This window comes from Scardinius erythrophthalmus (assembly GCF_964197995.2).
Source record: "Scardinius erythrophthalmus genome assembly, chromosome: 13".
NCBI lineage: Eukaryota > Metazoa > Chordata > Actinopteri > Cypriniformes > Leuciscidae > Scardinius > Scardinius erythrophthalmus.
The window spans coordinates 25,340,472-25,358,601 of record NC_138233.1 but is presented as its reverse complement, the minus strand read 5'-3'; the positions used below and the strand labels follow the sequence as shown (position 1 = coordinate 25,358,601).

The 18,130-nt window shown below is 34.9% G+C and overlaps 1 protein-coding gene across 1 annotated transcript; it reads left to right on the top strand.

Annotated features, from left to right (window-relative positions):
* Positions 1-13,834: 13,834 nt before the first annotated feature.
* Positions 13,835-16,770, top strand: nkx2.5 (NK2 homeobox 5). Its single transcript, XM_081382331.1, has 2 exons — positions 13,835-14,843; positions 15,545-16,770. The coding sequence occupies exons 1-2, from the start codon at positions 14,510-14,512 to the stop codon at positions 16,138-16,140; spliced, it is 930 nt and encodes a 309-aa protein (XP_081238457.1). The 5' UTR covers positions 13,835-14,509; the 3' UTR covers positions 16,141-16,770.
* The last annotated feature ends 1,360 nt before the right edge of the window (positions 16,771-18,130 follow it).

Here is an 18,130-nt window from a genome sequence, read left to right as displayed (position 1 = left end):
TTTCATGTAACAGTCTAAAGCTAAATAAATAGCTGTTCTTGCCTTTCATTTCAGACGTCTGCTTCTAGGGTGTTATTTCAACCGTAGTTGAGCACGCTCATAATGGAATCAACGTGGTGCGCTAGTTTTTCCAGGCGGGTTTTTCCTTCTCATCTCCAGAAATATATCTAGTAGTAAAGCTAATGCGAGGGCTAGAAATCAATTAATCCTTTGCTGATACTTCTTCGTCGTCATCATGGAGAGCGCAGTTTGGTTGCATAGCAACGACAGACGCCATGGGAGCGCAAGCGTTTGGACTGAAACGGCGCCCAGTGACGGATGGTGAAGCAATATTTTTGTCCGGGTGGAAATCGGGAGAAATTCGGGAGAAAGGTCGGTCCGGGAGATTTTCGGGAGGGGCTTTGAAATTCGGGAGTCTCCCGGAAAAATCGGGAGGGTTGGCATGTATGCTTATATGAATTATATATGTAAGGGATAATGTATAGAGAGGCGGTCGTTATAGCGAATAACAACCCCGACAGGCTGAACAGGACCCTGACGCGAAGCGGAGGGGTCTTGAATCAGCCTGAAGGGGTTGTTATTCGCTATAACGACCGCCTCTCTATACATTATCCCGCTTATTACATGGCTACCTACAAAATAAATAAATAATTTGACACGAATTATTGATTTAAAAAGGAGTTTATTGATTTAAAAACGATTGTATTGCTTCCGCCAAAGAAAAAAGTCCGTTCCGCGTCCATAGCAACGCGCTGTTTTTCATGGCAACGGTCTGTTATACTTCGCAGCGGTCTGTTATCAAGAAATAACAGACCGCATTCTACATTGGAATTCAGCCGAGCCATGTAATAAATATATTTATTACAAATATATATATATATATATATATATACAATATATATTACAATATATATTATATATTACAATATATATTACAAATATAATATATATATATTACAAATATATATATATATATTATATATATATATATATATATATTTGTAAATATATTACAAATATATATACAATATATTTATTATTTATTCCGCCAAAGAAAATAGTCCGTTCCGCGTCCATAGCAACGCGCTGTTTTTCATGGCAACGGTCTGTTATACTTCGCAGCGGTCTGTTATCAAGAAATAACAGACCGCATTCTACATTGGAATTCAGCTGAGCCATGTAATAAATATATTTGAAAAACAGCGCGTTGCTATGGACGTGGAACGGACTATTTTCTTTGGCGGAAGCAATACAATCGTTTTTAAATCAATAAACTCCTTTTAAAATCAATAATTTGTGTCAAATTAATTATTTATTTTGTAGGTAGCCATGTAATAAGCGGGATAATGTATAGAGAGGCGGGCGTTATAGCGAATAACAAGCCCTTCAGGCTGTCAAGACCCCTCCGCTTCGCGTCGGGTTCTCGTTCAGCCTGTCGGGCTTGTTATTCGCTATAACGACCTACTCTCTATACATTATCCCTTACATACAGAGCCGGATTAACGCAAAGGCAAACTAGGCACGTGCCTAGGGCCCGATTGGCGGGATGGGGCCCAGACAGAGGGACAAAAAAATAAAAAATAAAAAATAAATAAATAAATGTACAAATGTCCTATCTACAATTTATTTCAAAATTTATTAATTAACTAAAAATAGTGACGATGTTTATCTTAACCATAGACTGTTACATTACGTCACATTAACGCCAGCCCATGACTGTACAAAAGTCTACATAGGCACGCAAAGAAGCACAGCTCGTAATGCAGGTCATCGATTTTGGAGTGATTGCAATGTATTTTAAATATAAACGTGTGGGCTACTGTAGATCAGCGTCATTTCTGGAAAAATCATTCACCGCTTTGTTAGTCTACGAGTTTAAAAGAGTGCGAGCGTCATTAACGTGCCCAGACGCGACGCTTTGAATTTGCGCGTACAATGAATAACATCGCGTTGGGAGCTGACTAGTAAAAAAGCTACAAAAGTAAAAGATAAGACGTTTGTATTCAAAGTTAAAAAACCAACACACTGCAACATTTTTAAATGTTTCAAATAAAGGATCTCATATCTATGGGTCTATCTTCTATATTCTGCTGATGATTAGATAATACCCTGACATCATAGCCTATACGAATATTAGTTTAGATTTTTTTCCCTGCTCAGTAGCGATCGTATCTTTCTCTTCCACTTGATTTGTGTATAGCATATTTAAGGTAGCAATGCAATATCTGCCCATAACGCAGCTATGAAAACAATTATAAAAGCACGTTTATGTTCATCTACTGAAGTGGTATTCTGGAACTGTGAATAAACTGAATACACCAGCAAAATAACAACAAGAACAATAACATCTTCATTAAACAAAAAAGAGATTACTTTAGATAAAGTTTGATGTAGTAGGCTACCAGTAAAAAGTCTGGACCCATTACTATTTTTATTGTTTTTGAAAGAAGTTTCTTATTATGCTCTACAAGCCTGCATTTATTTGATCAAAAATACAGAAAAAAAAAAACAGGAATATTCAGCGAGGATGTGTTAAATATATAAAAGTGATAGTGAAGACTTTTTTAAAACAACTTTTTAATAATCAAAAAATCCTGAAAAAAAGTATCACATGTTATAAAATAAATATTAAGCACCATTTCTAACATTTGATAATAAATCAGAATATTATAAAGTTTTCTGAAGGATCACGTGACACTAAATTCAGCTTTGCATCACAGAAATATATTTTAAAGTATAGTAAAATAGAAAACCATTATTTTAAATTGTAATAATATTTCACTATATTATTTTTCTGTATTTTTGATCAAATAAAATCCAGGCTTGATGAGCATAAGAGACTTCTTTCAAAAACATTAAAAATAGTAATTTGTCCAAACTTATGTACTGTGTAAGTAAAAATATACTAAATTTAAAATGAAATGTTGTATAAATAAAAAAGTTAGGAATCATATTTGTTTCAAGTGTTTTTTATTGGGGGTGGGGGGCCTCCAACATGAATTTTGCCTAGGGCCTCCAAATGTCTAGAACCGGCCCTGCTTACATATATATATATATATATATATATATATACAGTATATATATATAGGTCCATGCTTATTGCATAATTATATAATTATATATATATACATATGGATGCATAATAATTTATGTATCCGTTATCCATGCATATGATTATTGTATATAACATGCATTAATCATACATAGCTAACATGGATGCATAAATTATTATGCATCCATACAACTTTATGTGTGATTTAAATACAATTATATTTATTGCCATTACAATATAAATTATATAAATATTGGTCAGACATGGACATCATATATATTAAAGGTATAGCGGAGGATTTTTTACTTCCGGGTGGATCACCTATACTATTGGTCCTCCTAATTGTCAATCATTCTGGTGAATCAATCAAACTTTTCAAAAAGTGGAGAGGGCGGGACTTATCTAAAATTCGGAAAGATCCTCCGCTACACCTTTAATAATACTTTGTGGTTATTATTAATTCTGCATGTTATATGCATCATGCATGACGTATGGATGGATGGATGGACAGGTAAGAATTCTTTTGACAGCTTTGTGCACCATTCAGTTAATTAGGCTCTATTTACCATAATGAAATATATAGTTATATGTATAGATAAATAGTTTTATGCACATTTCATCTGTAACAAACAAGAAACGGTCAACAAACTGTCTCGTCAAGCACAATCTGTCTCTTGACTTCCACAGTCCACGCAGACATTAATCACAGTAAAACTCAACCCAAACAGCCCTGAGTTTCTAAGAATGTTTCTGTAAGGGGAAAAGGCGCATTGATGTTGGTCAAGCCCATGTTGTCTGAAGCCAGCCCGGATCTGAAGAGCGTTCCTCTTGACTGGCACATAAAGCTGTCAGGGCGTGTGGCACAGGGTTGGCGCCAGGCTGAGCTGCAGCTGTAGCGGGCACCTCCACCAGCCTCCTGCAGAAGCACTCAGCTCATCGCAGCAGAACGCTGGAATGAGACCAGACCACCGCACCGTAAACAAGCTCTCCTACACTCTGGTTCGGGCTCTACTGTCATAGGGCTGAAGATCTATAAACAGGCTTTATGAGGCTCTGGTGGCTGCGGCCTAGCAGCAGGCGAACTGGTTCTCAGGCTGGGGCGCTGCAGCTAATATATGCAGGCCAACACCACAACAAAGTGGCCATTCTGAACGCTGATGAATTTACTGAGCTGAAGGTGCGGGTGATCTGGTCAAGCGGTCAAAGACGTGTAGTCAGACTCCCAAAGATCCCTGGAGCCCAGTTTTCAGAGATGATGCAGTGTAAATCTCATGCATCATATTACCAACGGACTCGGTATGAGGGAGACATCATAAAGTCATGTCAGAAAGTCTGTTTCTTAAAAAAAAAAAAAAAACACCAGGCCTTGGTTAAGCATAGCCACACATCAAGATTTGCTCTAGGGCGGCTATTGGTTTAAAAAAAAAAAAAAAGTTTTCCAAGATATACATTGTATATTTCATTTATTGTGTATTATCTGCTAATCGATCAAAACTACATTGCAATCATGATGCCTCAGACTTGCAGTGCAGCAAGGAGGCAGAGATAGAGCAGTAGACTAGCCTACAGCACATTAGACACCATATTTGTACATATATACAACTGGGACTAAAAAGCAAGACAAATGAATGTATTTTCAGAATTTGATAGAATTCTATTCTGTGTCTTTGCATCAATGTGACACTGTCAGTTCTTCTCTTGGATGGCCGCTGTCCTCGATGTAAAGCATTGCGTTTCTGCCCTCTAGCGGTCATTTGTATACAATGCCTGTGGAGGTTGTAAATAAATTTGGCAGGGTAATGCAGTGTGAGAAAAAATTGGATTTTGGGAGCGTTGAAAAAACACTTTAGTTAAAACTTTAATTCCCCTTCTAATATTTACAATTAAAGAATTGGTTAAATGTGTTAGTTTTTCAGGTAGCATTTCAGCTTTACACTTTCAGGTAGCATTTAAGCTTTAAATACGATTATATTTAGTGTAAAATAGCTTTTTAGTATTGACAACATAGCCAATCACTGTTACTGAACACTGAACAACATAGATTTAGGAAAATCACATTTGCCTACTGCACATTCGTAGCAATATGGCAGGATATAACCTCATATAGCTACACTGTAGCCTAAATAAGATCAACAATAACAAAAACAAAATCCTTAAAATAACAGAAAAAGTACTGGTTTACCCGGACATTATCCAGTAATTTTACGATCAGTTTTACATTGACCCTAAAACACAACGCAATGGAGTTCAAAATACAAAATGCAGGTAAAACGGAAGACTCCGTTAAATTAATACAGTAGCCTACATTGTGCCCTATTTTTACGGATTTTTTTTAGAGTGTAGGTCTGTGGTAGTTACCTTAAAGTCGCCTTGAAGACAATTATATTTTTTTTTATGGAATAATGCAGTATATATATATATATATATATATATATATATATATATATATATATATATATATATATATATATATATATATATATATATATATATATATATATATATATATAGGGTGATATCAGGTAAAATGGGCCATCAGGTAAAATGGGCCATTTAAGGTTTGGGGGTCCCAGCCCCTCTGGAATTTAGAGCCAATGACTGCAAAGGATTTCAAACTGTTGTCATGACTGTATTTGACAGGGTGATTTAATTGGTTTATGGTTGCTGTGGTGGGCAGGGCAATTATTCAAATCAAGACTGCACCAGAAAGCTGCATGGTAAGTAGCCTGGCATACCAAATCTAACTAAACTATTATAAGGACGATAAATCTATAAAAAAAACAAACATGCACATAAAAAAACTATGCATAATATCTGTCTTGATGGCATCAATCAGAAATAATGCTGTTAGTTTGGTATATGAACATATTTTTTGAAAACATTATGTTTTTCTTGGCGGCCCAATTTACCTTAACCCACTGAGGTAAAATGGGCCGCATGGTCTCAGCTAAAATGGGCCATCATCTGTGTCACTCACAAACACACACACACACACACACACACACACACGTGATTGAGTGCATGTGTGTGAGTGTGTGTGTGAGGGTGTGTCTGTGTAACTAAATAACTATATTTAATTAAATAATAAGTATTAATGTCCCATAATTAATGTCCCATTAATGCCCCATAATTATATATATATATATATATATATATATATATATATATATATATAGTATATATATATATATTATATATATATAGTATATATATATATATACACAAAACATGTCCACACATACACACACCACACACACACACACACACACACACACACACATATTGATACATCATCATCCTTTGCTAAACTCATCTTTAACCCCTTAACTGTCACCGTCCCGTATACGGGACGCCTAACTTTACTTCCCTATATTACTATTTAATCCTAATCTAATTATGACAAACTATATATCGTTGGAAAGTTCTAAGACTCCTAAATAGATATTTAGGACTGTTTTTTTGTTATAAATTATGTAGGAACAGAAATAGATGAATTTATGACAAGAGTGCACCTCAAAAAATCTACGTAATAACAGGAGTTCTGACCTTCGTCACAAAAAGTTGACGCACCCACTTTTAATAATTGATATGTTGGTTTTTATGCTAAAATTTCATTAGAAAATATATAATCTAGTATTTGTCAATAAAAAATAATAAAATAATATTATCTTCTAAAAAGTATAATATATATATTATCCTCTAAAATATTGTATTATATTTTTTTATCGCTTTTTTTTATTATATTACATATTTTATTAGTTATCATAAATTAGGTATCATTTGAAAGCTTATGATCTCAGAATTCATCCTGTGAAAACTGTTTTGAAATTGGACATTGTGTTACCATAGAAACGGTACTCTAAATTATTTTATCAGGCTCCTCCCCTTTTGGGCATCCTTATGTTTCATAATTTATGATCAAAATATTTTCTAATCTTGACAAAACACATATTGTCAGAAAGGTCTGAGTCTCAAGGTTCCATATTTTATGACAGAAGTGATATTTGTACAGAAATTTATTAATTTGTTATGGTAGAATGCATACAGTAAAATTCAATGGAATTCAATGACACCCGGTGGCTATTTTTGGTAATACGCCTAAACAAAATCTCATGGGAACTTCATTTTTTGTGATATCAACTTCAAATTTGGAACACAACTTGGTTAGATATTTGGCTTTGATTTTATAGTAATTTTTTTGTAAAACATATTTTGTAAAATATATATTTTATATAAAATAAAAATATTAAATAAATTATATTTGATTTAATGTAAATTTAAACTTCCATAACTTTTTCATACTTTAATTTTTTGAAGTGCTTTCACTTCAACAATAATCTGCTATTTTTTACCTTTAAAACAAGACTTAGGTCTATACTCCAAAGCATTCTTGAATTACAACCATTTAAGCTTGAATAGTGCATTTTAATGTAAATTCTCAAAAAGGGGGGTGACAGCTAAGGGGTTTTAAATATGTTACAATTTAACAGCTAATGCTCACTGTTTTCAAGAGTGCCATCTTTCTACATCTTCTTACCCTGCTTAATGCATCTAAGGTATATATTTACATAGATATATGTTTCCAACCCAACCCAAGCAACCCAAAAATGCATATTTTTAATTAAATAGTTATATAGTTACACACACACACACACACACACACACACACACACACACACACACACACACACACACACACACACACACACACACACACACACACCACTGACATCAGTTTACTGATCTATGCTGTTCCAAAATTGACTTTTTTAATTGCACATTTGAATATGTGGGTTTGCACCCAAAATGTTTATTTTTTTTATGGCACATATGAATATGTTTGTTTAATGCATTTTAAATGTTTTGTGGCTATGAACACAATTGTGTTTTAAAATTAAAATTGATGATAAATTACTATTTCCCTTTGCAGTTTGACTGGCCCATTTTACCTGAAACTGCTCATGCAAAAAAAGTTAGCACAGCTGATGTTTCAAGAACTGTAGGGCCTAAATAATTATATTTTATTACATAATTTCAACACAAAATGATCAAAAACAGTCATTATTAATCATAAAAACACATGGAAAAGGCATATGTATTGTATTATTGTCCCAAACCATTTACCAAAAAGTGGCCCAATTTAGCTGATATCACCCTATATATATATATATATATATATATATAAATTGTTTATTTGTGCACATCACACATTTAAAAAAAAAAATTAATTGCCATAGTAATCTTTAATCAAAGTAACTTCCCCTCACGATCTTCTCATGTTTACTGGTGCGAGGGCGGGACAACCTGTCAATCACATGAGATCACAGCAGGGGTGTTTCCTCCGAGGAGGCAAGAGAGGCAGTGCCTCTTCCAAAAAAATTGGATGAGAAAATAATCCATCTTACAAAAATAAGACAATGCAAGTATTACAAAATGTGAAATTAAAAAGTGTTTAAATTCCGTGTTTTTCTAAACTAACACTGTCCAGCAGCGACACCTGCAGGTATACAGCAGGAGTCTGCGTCTCGCTTGCCTCCCCTGAACCCATTGACTTTTAACAGACCCCCGAATGCTGTGGGTTTAGTGGGGGTAATAATTGAGAATGAATGGGGGAAAGTCAATTGAAAGAAGGCAATTCCTCCATCGTGCTACGATTGGATATGATTCGTTGTGATTGGATATGATTGGTACGTGCGAAAAATCCCGACTCTTGTTTTGCCGTTAATAGGAAGACTAATTAAAAAGTAACTCACCCACTAGGGGGCATTTACATGACATTGCGTTTTGGAGCCTGAAAACACAAACTTTTGAAAACGGGATTCAAAGTGTAAGTTTTTGTAAACGATACCGTTATCGTTATCAGAAACGTGAATTTGTGGAAAAGGTGACGCATGTGTATTACGTGCTCAGTCTGTATGCGCGTAATGTTTCTTTACAAAATGACATCGCCACCTACTGGCCTGGCATGAATAATACAGCATTTTTGTTCTTTCTTTTTCACATTTTTTCGTTGTTTTTGCGGGTCCATATGAATGGTTATCACGAAAAACGAAATGGAAAAACTTTTCTGTTTTTAGTACATTGTTGTTGGGTAAACGTACCCTTGGATATCAGTGATTTATGTCACATCAAATTGGGTTGGTGTGGGGGGGGGGGGGGTGTTAGTGAGCAAATCAGCTTGGTGAAATGAAAGTTAGGCCTACGTCTTCGTGTTTGTGACCAGTGTTTACGGAGCTTGATGACTGATTATACGAAAATAAGTTGACTATTTAAAAGAACAGTTGAACATCAGTTCACACATACAATAGGGTAGGTTGGGGTAAGATGCATCCGGGGCAATGTCATCTCAGCACTTTTGATTTCATCTGAATATCAACATTTGTGAGATTTAGTCAGTTGAAACAGTTTTGAGGTTAATTTATCTAATTTTCTGTCTCTGGATATAATAACACATTGGATGATGTATCATCATCCTGCTCATGATAAACTTGTATTTAAATGTCACAATTCAAAAATAAATCCACATTGTTCTTAAGGAGGGAATCTTCCCCCATTTAACTTGTTAACTTGTTGTTGTATTGCCTAATATGTGATCTTTAATAAAAATATTTGCTAAAGGCTAAACTGCAAAATGGACATTTGTTTAAATATGTCTTATAGAGAAGCGTTTTGACTGTTGACTGTCTGCAAGTAGGCCTGCGTGAATGAAACACTGACACTGCTATGTTAAAATCTGCCACCAGGAGGCGAATTAAGCAAAACTACAGGACAGAAAAGTGTCTAGATTAGCAAATGAGGTATAGCACAATGTAGGCAACATATTTTTTAATAATATCTAACAAATTATATTGTAATATAAAATGTTATTCATAAATAATATAAAAAACATGTGTATTTGGTCTCCATCTACAGGGGATTTTGCCCGGAAGTCACTTGTCCAGGAGTCTAAATTTCACATCCAGTGGCATTCCATGGTCTCAGCAGCCGGATGGTCTGTGAAATCATACGGGAGGAACCAGCTGCAAAAGCCCCTTTCAATTATGATTAATATAGTTACAAAGCCTTTTTGAAATGTGAGCATATGAACATGTTTCAGTGTGACTGTGAGCGAGTAGTCAAAACTATTCTGAGCCATCCAAAGCAGAGCAGGTCATCTGACTCCCTGAGGGAGCAATCATGTTACTGTCTGCCCCGACTAATCCTCTGCCAAAGCCCTGAACATGAGTTCATAAAGAAAACTGTTATTGCCCGAGAAATGGAAGACAAATGATGTGATGACAAAACGCGCAGCTTTAAAATCACCGTAATGATTTTCTTCTTCTCTTCTTCATTCGACATATTTCATATTCTAAATCTAAACTTAGCCTATAAGTACCGGTCAAAAGTTTGAAAACATTAGGCCTAATGTTTTCTAATGTTTTTGAAAGTATATAATCTCTTAATCTGACCAAGGCTGCATTTATTTGATCTAAATACAGTAAAATTTACATTTTACTGTAATACTGTAATGCATAGAGTAATACTGTGTTATTACAATTTAAATTAACTGGTTTCTATTGTAATATATTGTAAAATGTAATTTATTTTTGTGATGCAAAGCTGCATTTTTAGCATTATTACTCCAGATTTTAGTGACTTTAGTGTCACGTGATCCTTCAGAAATCATTCAAATGGTGATGTTTTTAGAAACAGTGATTTTTTTCAGGATTCTTTGATGAATAAAGTTCAAAATAACAGCATTTATTTGAAATATAACTTTTTGAAATCTTTATTCATTTCATAAATGCATGTGTTTAGCTACTGCCATTTTTTAAATCAATTTAATGTGCCTTTGCTGAATAACAAACTTGGCAGTGTATCATGATTTCCACAAAAAACTATTTTTAAAGGTTGATAATAAAGAAATGATCTTAGAATGATTTCTGACGGATCATGTGACTGAAGACTGGAGTAATGATGCTGAAAATTCAGCTTTCGCATCACAAGTTAAATTACACTTTAAAATGTATTTAAACAGAAACAAGTTTACTTAAATTATAATAATATTTCACAGTATTACTGTTTTATTGAAGTTTTGATCAAATAAATGCAGCCTTAATTAAGACACTTCTTTCCAAAACATTGGAAACCTTAATGTTTTGTTTTGCAATTTACAACTTTGCATCATTTCAATTTATTTCAATACTGGACTGAATTATAAATGTGCACTTGACATTTAGGGGTCAAATACAAAATGCATGACAATAAAATATAATTTTCAGCAATCTCCACAGATGAAATGTCGCATTAAATTTTCTTTCATTTATGTTAAAACTCTGTCCATGCCTAACTGACACGTGATCCATATGATGACGCAAAACTGCTGGATAAACTCACGAACAAACAATGGAAACTGGGGAAAAGTGAAGCACTTGAAAACATGTAGCATGCAAAAAAAAAAAAAATGCAATTAAAATAAAAACGTGTTTTTGATAAAACCAAAAATAAACAATTTAATAAATACATTGTGCAATGTTATATATAATTTTCTACATAACGAAATGTTAAATGTTACATAATAAAAAAATAATTTAACACAATAAGACATTGTTTCAAACAAACGTCACAATCACAATTGAAACATTTGTGAATATTTAATTATTTGAATTAAAAAAGTTCTTGACTCTCTTGATTTTCTTATAGTGTGAAGAACATTTTAATCATCTAAAGGGCATTATGAAGAACCTTTTGTGGATTTTAAAGGTTCTCCACGCAAATAAAAAACCGTTATTTTTAAGAGTGCAGGTCAAATCGCCTATAGTTGAAGAACGCAACTGCCTCCTCGTCAACATGTGTTGAATAAAGAGTATTTAAAAATCCCCAGAGGTCTTATGGCATGAACTTCCTCCAGGAGGTGTTAAATTTGGAAGTGATTGACAGGGATGAAGAGGTCTGTGGTTTCATCACTGCAGCAGACTCATTTAGATAACACCCATCTCACCCCTCTGCCCCATCGTTTCCTAAACAGGTCGGCCTACAGGAAGTTTTCAAGAACGTTATCCAACTCTTTATCTGCTCCAAATGCGCTGTTGAAAGACAAACCTTCAGATGCAGTCGCGTTGTGGGAGTTTGTGCCTCTTCTTCTCTCGACCGTGTAGTCTGTCATAATATTTAACAGAAATGCATCAAACAAGACGAATAATTCAAGCAACCCCTGTCTCAGAAAAAAAAAACCTTCGCAAACATCTGCAAGTTTTCAGCTCCATCCGTCATGAGGACTGTCGCTAACTGCAGCAGAGGAGATGCCAAATAAATCATCGTGATATAAAGCAGTTTCCATAAGCTGCGGAGTCAGTTTACTTTATTTCACCAATTATTGCAGGGAGTGTTGATTCGCTCATAGAGAAAAGTGCTTGCGTCCATTTATCAGAAACGCCTGTCCGAGACTCAGACAAAGATTTTCTGCAAAACTATAAACATGAAGCTCTATAGTGCAGACACGGGCACCATTTAACCGTTAGAGATCAAATAAACGATAATACTGTCTGTCTCCTCTGCACACAAGCACAACTCATGGCTAATATCCAGAGGAACGGCATAGTCCTTCCTTTCTGATGTTGCAAAAAACCTGGATTAGTGTTCGTTTCGCAGCGCAATTATATTCATTGCCTATTAGTATAGAGGATCTTGTAATCATTTTTGGTGTGTGAAGAATTACACAAACTCATAGGCTACAAATTACAGAAACATGATAGGATAGTGAAACGTGTTACGATGTCCAAAATAAAAAAAGTACAAGAAATATAGCTACATTAAAACACTTTATTTTAAGGTGCCATTGTTAAAGTGTAGGCTATAATTGTATATTTAAGTAGGCTACTTAGTTATATTAATTAACAACATGTACTTGGGTAGGATTAGGATTTGGTTGAGGGTTGTTGCATGTAATTATGCAGAATTTATTGTTAATATAATGTGTAATAAGGCAACAACACAATCTCGTGAAAGTGCGTATCTATAGCACGAATGATAATTCTCTTATAATTTATAAATGATACGCACTGCAAACCCCTTGGGTAGGATTAGGGGTGAGGAGGGCGTGCATATTACGCGCCATAAAGTGCGTATCATATGCACGCGAAAACTGCGTAGGCTACCATATTTACGCTAAAACTCGTTTTGGCGTATAAATCATACGAGATATTATCATTCGTGCTATATACGCACTTTCATGAGATCGGGCAACAACACTAAAATAAAGCGTTACCCATTAAAATTAAAGGTAGGCTAACACTTTATTTTAAGGTGACGTAGTTACAAGTTGCTAGTAATAACTATAAATGATGCATAATTACATGCAATTAAACATAAACCAAACCCCAATTCATGTAGGCGAATTAATTATTATTACACAAATGCATTATTACGCAGTAACACGGACACCTTAAAATAAAGTGTAACCTGTTTTTGGCATCTAAAAGAGGCCTAAGTAAAAGGAATATAATTAATATCCCAATTAATTCATTAACTCAATACATTAAATTAATTTTATGTGCAAACCAGTAGACCTGCTATGTGTAAAATGCACGGTGTAAAGTGTTAGCACACTATCAATCACAGATGTTAAAGGTCTGCTTTGGACCAATTTCATACCAATTTCCGCCACACAGGTCTATATATTTTCAATGAATGGACATGTGTTGCTCTTCTGCTGCATGCGGCTGTTCGGCGTGGGTGGGTTTCTGGTTTGTTGTCATCTGTTATCACGTCTTGATAACAAACCCAGTGGCACCAGAATCTTTCAGTGGCAGACAGTTGGGTTTGTCATTTCAGGTTTCAGGTTCCAGCAATGGCAGTGTGTGATCCCTTGGAGAAAACTCCTCTGTTGGCCTGTTGTTTCCTCTGGATCAAGCAATTAAGAAGAAAACAAACAAACCAAGAGTGCAATCTTGCGCTTTGTCAGTTCCAGATTTGCCACCTCATATGTTGCTAAGCCTATAATTAAAACGGATGACTTAAATTAATCTTTAGAACTGACAGACTCTACTTTGAATCGGCGTGAATTATGTAGCTAATAAAAACAGGCTACACAAGTGATCAGTATTAAGACCATTAAAAAACTAAATTAGACAACAGCGATGCAATTTGTTTGTGTAAGTAAAGTTGTTAAAATGGGTGGAAATTGTTTCTTATGCACATACTTGTATGGAGATCCCACAAGTCATTTTAATATTATGCCTCATCGACCAATAAAAAGCTGTGAAATGCCGTACGCGCAGCTGACCCCGCCCTCTGCCTCACCACAGTAGCCTATGCCGTCATTTAGACTTACCTTACACCCCGAAAGTGTGTTATGAGGGGTCTGTTAGAAAGATGAACGTGCTAAGACCTCTAAACACAGCAGATTAACCCTATTCATTAAACGACTAGGCACCCCTGATAAATGCCAACCGGACTGCCCAAGAGGACCATCACTCCATGGCAATGTTTTCCAGCCAAATGACTTCCACTCCTTTCTCAGTGCGGGACATATTGAACCTGGAGCAGAATCAGGAGGACATGGTCTCTCTGGACATGTCTCAGCGGCTGGACGGTGCCCTCATTCCGACATCATCCTGCATGCTGTCCACTTTCAAACAAGAGCAGTTCATGGAAATGCCATCCGGAGCCTCTCTCTTCAGCGAAGACCTGCAGGACGACAAAGGCAACAAGAACTTCGGCACTGCTGCCTTTTATGGGAAGAGTTTCTTAGAAATGGACTATGTTAAAGACGCAAAGACGGATGACACGTTTGAAGACAAAGAGAAAAAAGGTGAGTAGTCGAACATTTATCGGAAACTATGTGTTTCCTGTTTATTTAAAATCTCAAATGGAAAAACAATTTATAATATTGAATTGTTTAAACATTTGAGTGTTTCCCAAAGTGTTTCCACGTGTCGCAATCAATTATAACCTAATAGGCTAATTCAGCTTTATAAATTAATAATCGTTTTTCACCAGAAAATAAAGTTCATGATTATACTACGTCTACTGTTAAATAAATAAAAGTATAGGCCTGCCATGAAGTGCACACAATTTAACTCACTATACAATTGAAAAAGTTTGTTTTATTTTTTAAATCCAGGAGGTTCAACAGCTACAGCTTAAAGTAAAAAGGGCACTGCACTGTTTAGTCAATATTAATAATAATAATAAAGTAGCCAATAAATGATTAATAAAAAAAATGCTGCCTTAAATATTTAAGTACAATCAACTCGGATGCTACGTCATTTCAACTTAAATTACATTAAACTGACTTTAAAAATTAGTTGAATCTTGTTTAACTTAAAAAAAGGTTGAAAACTGCTTAACTTATTTTGATGAGTTAAAGCAATGTAAAAATATATGTTGGCATAATTTTTCACAGTGTGGAAAAAAATATGTTAGCCTATATATATAGGCTAATGATAAATTTACAGTGTGTCCCACTAAATTCTATCAGTTAAACTCTGATTAATGATCGACTATTTTCAGACATCAGCTGCTCCCAGGAAGATCCGAGTGAAGATCTGAAGCTGGATGATGCGGATCGACCCAAACAGAGGAAGAGGAGGAAGCCTCGTGTTCTCTTCTCTCAAGCGCAGGTGTACGAGCTGGAGCGACGCTTTAAACAGCAGAAGTACCTCTCTGCACCTGAGAGAGATCATCTAGCCAGCGTGCTCAAGCTCACCTCCACACAGGTGAAGATCTGGTTCCAGAACAGACGCTATAAGTGCAAGAGGCAGCGTCAGGATCAGACCCTGGAGATGGTGGGCATCGCCCCGCCGAGACGCATCTCGGTGCCGGTGCTGGTTCGGGATGGGAAACCGTGCCTGGGAGACACGTCCACGTATAACACCTCGTATAATGTGGGGATCAATCATTTCACCTACAACACCTACCCTGCGTTTAGTAATTTCCCGAGTCCAGGCAACACGAACTACTCATGTAACTATCCATCGAGCATGTCCAGCATCCCGCCCTCGCAGTCAAACAGCAGCTACATGAACTTTGGAGATCTGAATAACGTCCAGGCTTCTTTTCAGTCCAGCAGCGGGGTTCCCTCACTACACGGCATCCGAGCGTGGTGAAGAAAAACCCGACATTACCTGCATGTCATTTCTATGGACATTTACACTCAAACGACATTTTCATAATTGAAGATTATTTGAATAGACAGAATCCTGGCCGAGATGGATTTTGCTCTGTCAGATACAAGAAACGTTTATTGGCTTTAATATTTCCCGTATTAAAAACTGTCTGAATAATTTGCTTGCACTTGAGTTAAATGATGAGATTATGCACGTGGAATATATAATTTATAATTTTCACCAGATTGTAGCCTATTATAAGGCCCATAAAGCCTATAAAGCTCGTGCGAAGTTACCAAGCTTTCTTTCTTTCTTTCTTTCTTTCTTTCTTTCTTTCTTTCTTTCTTTCTTTCTTTCTTTCTTTCTTTCTTTCTTTCTTTCTTTCTTTCTTTCTTTCTTTTAATAAAAATTTGACGTGGATAGATCAATGGTAGACTGCAACCAATTTATAAAAGGACATCAAGGAACAAACCTATTAGGCTATTATTAGCATTTTTTAGAAAAGAAAGTAGCCATAGCCTACCGCACGAATACGACTCGAATTAAGGTTTTGTCATTATTGTCTGTGTAAGTTTGATATGTAACCTTTTCGAAAGAACATAATAAAGGCTTTTCAATATGCAATTATTATTTGGTTTGTGTCAATTAAAATATTAACAAAACAACAATACTAATAATAATTAACATTTGGTGTAATTAATAAATTCGTGTTTACGAATTACGTTCAAGCACTTTAGTGTTATTATTATTATACGAATTATTATTCATATTATAGATTTAAAAAAATGCACAGCTTTGTTTTTATCATTTATAATTTGGTAAACAAAATTAAGTTTAGACACTTTAAAATCAATTTTCATTGTAACCGTTTTAACTTTCTTTAAAAAACTCAAGGTTGATCCATATAAATCAAAATATGGTGGATTCAGGTTGATTGAGACACTTTTTCCAGAGACAATTTGAGATAAGTGTCCATAGGCTATCAACCTGAATTTGCCCCTAAATATTTTTAAATAATAATAATAATAATAATATTTAAAGACCAATGTTTCTTATGTGTTTCGGTGAGGACATGAACCAGTACTTTGCGCTGTAAACGTCTTTAGAGGACATTCTTCTGTTTAGCGTATCACGTGATTTGATTTGACAGGTCTTCAGAGTAAAACGCTTTGACCCGATTAGAAGTTGGTGGTCATTGCGATGATCAATCCAGTTCGACACCAGCTGAGATTCATGTTAAAACTATATCACTCTTATACAAAAATATATATAACTTTTATCAGTAACACTAATACAATGTTCATTGGTAAACATTAGTTAACTATACCTTAGTTAACATGAATAATGAACAATACTTCTACAGCATTTATTAATCTTGGTTAATATTAATTTCAACATACAGAACCTTAAAATTTCTGGCAGGCATATACAACCTTTTAGTGGTTCCCATCATGTGATTATTTTTTAGAGTAGTCTTAATTAATTATATTTGTTTTAATTCGTTGATTATTTTGATTCATTTGAATGAATTAAACAGCTCGCAAACATACATTATCACAAGAATGTAGCAATCATTTAAAACAAAACCTTTTTGGCATAAATATATTTGAGTCAAGAACCCTAACCTAAGCTTTAGCCTATTTAATACATCCATGCACCCACAAAATGGTTTTGTTATCATACACCCTAAAAAAAAAATAGAATCAATAAGTTATGACAACATGTGTAACATTGCTTTAACTCATCAAAAGTTGATCAATTTTCAATTAAATTAAATTCACATTTATAGCGGTTTTCACAATACACATCGTTTCAAAGCAGCTTTACAGAAAATGCATGAGTCCACAGTTTAAAGTGATCTGTTATCAGAGGTAACTGTCTAAGTGATGTAATGTACATATAGCCTACAAATCACACAGTTAGCTAAAATTGTATTAATTTAAACGATGTAATAATTTAAGGCGAAAACAAGTTTTTAATCAGTTTATTG